Source organism: Phyllostomus hastatus, unplaced genomic scaffold (genome assembly GCF_019186645.2).
Source record: "Phyllostomus hastatus isolate PE091 unplaced genomic scaffold, TTU_PhHast_1.1 phas_contig_40, whole genome shotgun sequence".
NCBI lineage: Eukaryota > Metazoa > Chordata > Mammalia > Chiroptera > Phyllostomidae > Phyllostomus > Phyllostomus hastatus.
This window is the reverse complement of record NW_025333872.1, coordinates 17,288,641-17,296,827: the sequence shown is the minus strand read 5'-3', so window position 1 is coordinate 17,296,827 and position 8,187 is coordinate 17,288,641. Positions and strand designations below refer to the sequence as shown.

The window sequence follows — 8,187 nt, the reverse complement described above, 5'->3', positions numbered from 1 at the left end:
CACAAATGCATACACTCATGTATATGTTGGTAATATTCTAAAACAATCCTATTTTCATTCTTTAATGGCTTTTCCACATGATCTAGACACAGCTTTATACACAAATTCCCCACCTCATTGACCCAAACTATATCTAAGGAGAGCTTCTACATCTATGCTCCTGTGCAAGGGAACACCACTTCTCTTTTGAGATGCTCTTGTTAATAGATCTGCAGTAAATTAAGCTTCATGTTGCCATATATTGTTAAGGATTTTCCATTCCCACAAACATTATGTTTGTATCATCCTCCCTTTGGAAATTATCATATTAACTCAAATGCTATGAAACTAATTAGAAACAGCATAACAAACAACAGTTTGTATTTTTTGAATTGAGTATTATCTTTCTGTTATTGCCTTGAGACTGAGCCTATGAACAGGAATGGATGGAACAGATGTTTGTTCCCAAAAGTGGCACAAGCAGTACCTCCTTAGGCATATGTCCCTAGGACCTGCTATGACCTTGGCCTAAGAATCTCAGAATGGGGATCCCTTCCAGGTTGAGGCAACAAGCCTAGCTGGAGCTTGGAAATGGAGCTGACACAGACCCAGAAGGCCACTAACAATTGCAGATATTCTGGGAAGAAAATAGACTGCTTTTTTAAAGATGTGAAATTGCAAATTTTTTAGTATAAAAATGTAATTTTTTTTCCTTTTTCCTTGAGCTCTGCTTCATTTTTGTTCTCAAATTGACCACTTGCCATTGGTTTACCACAGGAGACAATGAGGACCTAAGACAGTAAGTCATACTCATTGGCTCGGGTGGGGTTGAGGGAAGGCCATGGAGCTCTGTAGGCCAACAGTGGGCTGTGGCAGGCTGTGGAGGCAGGTCAGCCCATGCTTAGCTTGGGGATAAGACTAGGGGCAGGAACTATAGCTGGAGAGGGAGAAACAGTGAAAGCAGGGCAAGGTCAGAGAGATGCTTCAAGAAACTTTTCTTTGCTACCTTACTTCCCATTAATGGCCACTGATCTAGGTGAAAGTGAAGATGGCTGTCCTCTCTCCAGGGCTGACTGAGGAAGAGGAGTGGTGAGTCTTTAGTTTGTGATAATGGATCACTCAAAGCAAAGCATCCTCCCACTGAAATAGCTAGTGTTCCTTGGGATTTTTACTTAGAGCTTGACTTTGTCTTTAGAAAATACCCTATCCTCAAATCATAGTTTCTAGGAGTCAGATTAAATTAATTCAGAGTTAATTCAGCTTCATTTTTGATACAAGTCAAGATAAACAGTGCTGCCCTGGCTGGTGTGGCTCAGTGGATTGAGCACTGGCCTGCAAACCAGAGGGTTGCAGGTTTGATTCCCAGTCAGGGTACATGCCTGGGTTACAGGCCAGGTCCCAGGTAGGGGGTGTGCAAGAGGCAACTACACTTTGATGTTTCTCTCCCTCTCTTTCTCCCTCCTTTCCCCTTGCTCTAAAAATAAATAAATAAAATATTAAAAAATAAAAATAAACAGTGCTGAATAAAAATGATTTTTAAATCAAAATACTTGATAGTTGATTCTGTCATTTCTCAGAATGATTTAGGTAAATAAAAAGTAGAAAATATACATTTTTAATTTATCATTAAACTTAAAATAGTGCTAAAAGTTTTACATATAATCACCCCCCCAAAATTGCTTACTTATGTAAATGCTATAGTTACTAGTCTACTAAATTAAAAATCACAAGTCATCATATTCTTTAAGTCTCTTGACTCAGATAAAAACTCCAAAATGTAATGCTCTATGTACATGTGGTTTTACATAATTTTATGAAATATTTCTGTATTAATCTTCACCCTCTTTATTATAGTCCCTGTTCTTAAAACAAGATTAAAAACCTTGTATATCATGATTATCCTTGGTTATATAAACTTATTGGAAAAAATATTTTGGTTATTAAGAACTGTACCACAGGGCCTAATTCAATCCTTAACTGCAATGATTTGACACTAATTATGAGCGAATATCCAACTTATCTAATCAACAACAAGATTTTTCATACAATACAGAGGACAAAGTGGATGTGATTATTGAATTCTGAATGTTTTTTACTTGAAAAACTATACAATGAGCATCCTTCACAGTTGTGGGGGTACTATCATGGCTGAATGTGATAAAACTTTTTTCATGAAGACATAGTAAGTCAGGCAGAAAGAACTTGAAGTACGTAAGGTAAGGGTTCAACAAGTGGCATTGTGCTACACACACGGCATACAACAATTGTATAAATACATTTCATGAAACACTTAAAGACACTCTAACTCCAAAGTTGATCAAGAAAATATACGATAATAGAAATACGTGGCAACTGGGAGAGAGTTTTTTGCCTCCTCTTTAATTTCAATAGTCTCTAGAAAACAATCTCCTTCAAATTTGGGGAGATAACAGCATTTTTCATGCCTTTGTAGTTCATTTTTTGTGGTACATAAGGTAATAGAATAGACTTATATTAACAGTATTTTCTCTGTTTACATATCTGCTCTAAAAAATTCTATTATTTTGCTTCATGCCATTTGAAAACTAGTTGCACATGACCTAATAAAATTGTCTCCTTTTTTGATTCATAACCTATAGGAAGTAGAAAAGTTATCTGTTGTAAAATTAACTAGAATTGAAAAGCTTCCTAAATTATGACTACCCAGACTTTTTTGAAATGCAAGTGAGTACAATTATTTTATCAAGTGAAACATTCTACTATTACACTAGTAATAAAATAATAATAGCCCTCCTCACCATTTGTTTCCCTAAGTGTCTTCAGGATTTGTCATCTTGATATTCCATGTTTATGTATATTCAAACTATATGTTATGGGCATTTTTACCTGTATCTTCATTAAAACAGTATACCTTGGAAATAAAATTTAGTATTATTGTGTGTAACACTTTTGAAATTAACCCATCAATGATTTGTAACAGTTTTTAATATCCAAGAAAAGCTTCAAGCCCTGGAGAATTTAGAAGTCATTTTCCTCAGAAACTACAGTCATATTTTGCCAAGAATAAATAAATTCAACTATGGCACTTTTCATAGGTTTGTAGTTCAAAAATAATGAAATGCAAGTGGATTCTATATTAGATAAAATTATTATCTCATACCATTAATAACAAACTTCAGTAACATTAATGACATTTTACAGTAAATCTTTGAAATATATAAAAATAACACATTCTTTGTATAGAATAAAACAGTCAGAACACATTCTTTTTATAAGAAGTCTTCTCATTTGTGTTATTAGCACATAATGAGGTAAGTAGTTGACCCTTTATTCCATAGACTGGCAGGTTTGGAAAACACCTATTCCTTTACCTTTTCCCATTAAGAGGATTTCAATCTAGACCTCTGAGAAGGATTCTGGCTTGAGCATGTGGAGAGCAATATGCATATTCTATTATTCCTCCACTCTCTCAGTTTCTTGTAAGAACTGGTGCTTGTTTGCTTCTCCTCCCAGTTAATATTCCCTCTTAGAAACTGCTTCCTCAAACTTAGCCTTAGTAAATGTTAATAAAATTGGAAATTGGGAAGTTTTTGTTAGAAACTCGAGTCATCCAGATAGCCATAAAGCACATGCAGGCCTTAAAATCAGTTGCCTTTTACATTGCACTGTAACTCAGGGACAATGCTTCACAAACCATCATCTCTTTGACTGAGGTGACACTGAGTGACATTTAGCACTGATACTCAGCCTCTTCTTTCAGACCTCCAACCAGGCTGATAGTAGGGATGACGATGATCCCTGTTGTCAGTGCTTGTGAGGTAAAACACTTTACATCACATGGCCTAATCAACAGGTGCCAGGTGGTAGTATTTGGAGCAGTGGTTCTCAAATTTTAAGTTGCATTAGAATCACCTGTAGGGCTTGTTAATGCCCAGATTCCTGGATACCACTCCCAAAGTTTCTGATTCAGCAGATCTGAGATAGGGTGGAAATTCGCATGTCTAATACAATGTCAGGTGATGCTTGTGGTTCAGGAATCACACTTTGGGAGTCATGGATTTAGAGCAAAGGAATTCTGACTTCTGAGTCTGAACTTAGTAGACAATCACACAGCCCCTGACTCTCTTTCTCTCTCCCTCCTGTTCCCTCTCCTTCTTTCAATTTCTCTCATTCTTGCATGATAAAGAACTAGATATATTAGGGTCTAAAGGAGTTAGCTCTTACTCTGAGATATTACTTCCTAACTATTAAGGCATATTATCAATATTATCTGAAGATATTTTCAAACTATTTAAAGTGCTAGTTTCCATCACAACCTAAAAATTACAACTCTCCTTTCGTGCAGTATAAATGAGAAAAAAGTTCTCAAATGTACAAAGGGGGTAGAGAAGAGAGTTACAATGCTTTAGGTTCATTGCCATTATTTTGCTAACTAGCAATATCATTTTAATAAACCTCATATGCGAGAGTAGTTTTTGTTTTAAGTAGTAAAAAGCACAAGGTAATCCCCAATTCTAAAATATAAAAACAACTAGTGGATCATTTGTTTGTTATGACTTCTTTCTGAAAGTGATGAGCTGGGTAAAAGCAAAAAAAGAACAAGATAATTTTTATCCTCTGTGAAAATCTGTCTTAAATGTTGTTGACCAGATCTTGTTTCAATTAAAATAAGAACACCTGCTACTATCATGAGAGCAAGTTTTCATGAAAATATCTTTTACTTTCAATTTAACTTTGAAGTGAATATTTGAATCAGAAAAAAAATGCAGGAAAACAAATTTGGGCTATTCAGTGCTTTGAACCCCAGAGCTTACATTTGTACAAAATATACTGCACTCCTACTCATTCGTGTGGAGATTAAGGGCAAGCCCCTCCATTAGCCTAATCACCTGGCTTCCAGCCACAAGCCCAGGTGGAATTCGCGGACATCAGCATTGTCACTATAATTAAATAGAAACAAAAAACGCCAACCCCCCGGGTAAGGAACAGCACCACCCGCTTGCATCACTGCTCTTTGGGTGTGGGAACCCATCCCCCACAATGCTTTGCTGCCCTGCAGGCTCTGTCCCCTTGTCTCCCTCAGCAGACCTGAGCTCTGTTAAAGGCACATTTACATCCACCCCCACCTCATTCCCTAGCACCTAGCACAGCTGGTGCTTTCTGGTAGGTGTTTGATAAATGTTTATAGAATTTAAATAAGTGAAAATATTTACCATCAAATCTCCATGGCAATAACCTGTCTAGAGGGTGCTTTCTGGTACGTCTTTGATACATGTGTATGGGATTTCAATAAATGCAAATGTTTACCATCAAATCTCCATGGTATTAACCTGTGCAATACGGAACCCAGCTGTGATTTAATAGTCCACTACTCTTTTTCTTTGTAAATTGCACTTTTTAACTTAATCCACCAAGGCTAACTACATCATTTTCACTGGTTAGAAGAGGATAATAATGTGATTTTATCTTACGTAAATGTTGGAGTCTTAGAAATGAAAATTATTATGTATTTGTAAGTTACTCCAAATTTGTATTTTAATACTGTGTCTTACTGGCCATATGTTGAGATGAGAAATGGTAAAGTTACAAACCTGAGAAAATCGTGTTACTGAGTGATATAATTAATGGAAAATAAAGTTTAATAGCATTTATTTTTATATAGATTTGAAAGGTAGCTTTTCAGTTATCTAATACGCTATTTTGTGTATAAATATTCTCTGAGATACACATCATAATGACAGTCTTTTGTGATTTTTTAAAACTATAACGTCAACTATCATGTTTTGTTAATTCAGAGTTAGTAATCGCTACTTCTTTTAGTTGCCAAAAGATTATTGGAGAACTTTTGTTAATTTTAGCAACCAATTTGAATGTGAGATTGAAATAATTAGAATAGGAAATACTTAAACATTTAATTGACACAGTCATAATACACGAAACTAAAAGTGAAATAGCCTGAAATAAATTCAGTTGAAGGTTAAACTTCTAAGATATTTAAATCAGAAATTGAGAAATTAGTTTAAACTGACTTTTATTTCCAAAGAGCAGTAGGTTTTTCTTTTTCAAAAAATGGGTCCACAAAGTAATTTTAGCTTTAGATCGTTCAGATAATAAAATTTCTGTGTACAGAGATTAAAAAAAAAGAATAGTTTTACTCAGGTATCCTTGTCATATGAATAAATATTCTACCAGTTTTGAAGCAGCCCCGCTCCATTGGCTGCTGGGAGTGTGCTTATACTGGTGAGTACGACTTGCTCGGAGAGTTTGGATATGTTATCCAAGTTGCTGATCTGGGTGGTCAGAGACTTTCTGCTCTCGGTGCTCGTGCGCCCCCTGGCGAGCCGATCCTCCTGGCGATGGTGCACTCCAAGGCAACAGCAAGAAAACGCAGCTTTAAATTCCTCTCGAAATTTTCCTGGCAAACCAGGGAAATGAAAGGAAAAAGAACTGTGCGTAAATATGTTTTAACAAATCATGAGTAGGGTACAACCGAGTTGCTCCCTTGAGCCAAACTAACAATGAGGTGTCACATTTTGCAAAAATGGGGAAATTAGGAAAAGGAAATTGCGTTAGTGGAAGCATGGTAGACTCTTGAACCGATGAGGTATTTTCATAAAATAACGAGACTGCTTTTCATGTGTGATATTTGCAGTGTGTTTCATTCCTTTCTAGTTAAACCTTATATGTTTGTGAATGTGGGTTATTTTTAAGTAGTTAACTATAATAAAAGTGATCAGCAGAATACCTAGAAATATTTATTTCAAAATAATAAAACTCATGCTGTACACAGCCCAAACTATACAGACATTACCCATTTTACTCTGAAAAAAAAACTGTTCTACTAAAACAATCAATTGTCAAAATATCTAGAAAATATCTTAAAATATCTACAAAGTCTCTAAAGTTTCATAATCTGCATAGGCAGCACAAGAAACTGAAAAAAAAATAAATTATTTCTTGCCATTAAATTACTGACATGAAGTTAGGTATAAAAATGAAACATTTACCTTTTTAAGGGTAAATGGCAGTGTTGGAAATCATAATTCATTTTCTTCGAGCCTCAATGACCAAATTGGGTTATTGAATGATCAAATGGGAAGAGCAAGGTTAAGGGCCAAGATAATAGCAGGGGCCTAAGTCCTCAGCTGCATTCCCTAACTCACTCTTAACTACAAACTAGCACTTTGACTTTGGTACTGGTCTTCTATTTCAAATGCTTAGTGCAAGACCCAGACTTTTAGTCAAACCTAACCTCTTGGCAATTGCTTCCCTACTGCTTTCCAAGCTACAGCTCCACAAGGCCCCTTGTCCCTTCAAACACCACGCGAGCTGTCCAATCTGGTTGTCTCAGACTGAATGAAGTCTTTGTTTCAGAGACTGGAATTGGGTGTGGCAGAGGAAGGCATGAAAAGGGGCAACTGAATATAGAACAAACTCCACACAAACACCACCTGATTTTCTGAAAGATGGAATAAAAATAAACATATAGGATCTATGCAATGTTTGAAAAAGTTATTTTAAAAATAATTGACTGGTTGTCCTTTTTATTTTTATAATCCAGAAGGCCAAATGGAGAGTTACAAAATATACATATTTTATTAAATATGCAGTAAAATAAATTGCTTATTTTACTATATATTTATCATATTATATTTGGAGATAGAAATGAAAAGGAAATAGTCAACCACTTTGAGTATAAGACAATGTAAAGATGTAGTTAATTAAAACACAATTCTAAAAGTCAATGAGGCAAATTCTATATAAAACAATAATTAAATGATTTTTATCATTGTATTGATTCATAAATAGGTTAAATAACTTATAGATGTGTGTATGTTTGTCATTTGGCTTAGGTGTTATTCCAGAGGAATATCTTTTTATTTATTTTTTTTATGGTCAGTGAGAATTCTTGAAAAAAACCTAAGAGATGTTAGCTACAATATTAATGTAAATAGAAAAGTACAAGAAAGTGGAAATTTCCCAGTTCAATCTCAATTAGGCTACAAATGTTGGCCAAGGAAATATTACAGCAAAGCTGTTTTATTTTCAGATAAAGTTATTTTACATTTTCATAAATTAAAGTTTAATGTATGACAAGCAAGGTTCTGTGTTGTTCAGCTCTCACAATTTTCACTTTCCTCCTATTTCAAAATTTCTTCTAAATTTTATTGGGAAAAAAATTCCTTTGATAATTTTATCGGCTGACTTAGGTAATGTGTTCTGCTTGTA

General features: G+C 35.0%; 1 protein-coding gene across 1 annotated transcript in view; it reads right to left on the bottom strand.

Annotated features, from left to right (window-relative positions):
- Positions 1-3,762: 3,762 nt before the first annotated feature.
- HCRTR2 (hypocretin receptor 2) overlaps positions 3,763-8,187 on the bottom strand; it is an 86,141-nt gene continuing 81,716 nt past the window's right edge. The window contains exons 7-8 of the mRNA XM_045843904.1: positions 6,146-6,373; positions 3,763-3,767 (exon numbers count right to left, since the gene is read on the bottom strand). Coding sequence (XP_045699860.1) covers positions 3,763-3,767; positions 6,146-6,373 — 233 coding nt within the window. The remainder of the gene's footprint in view (positions 3,768-6,145; positions 6,374-8,187) is intronic.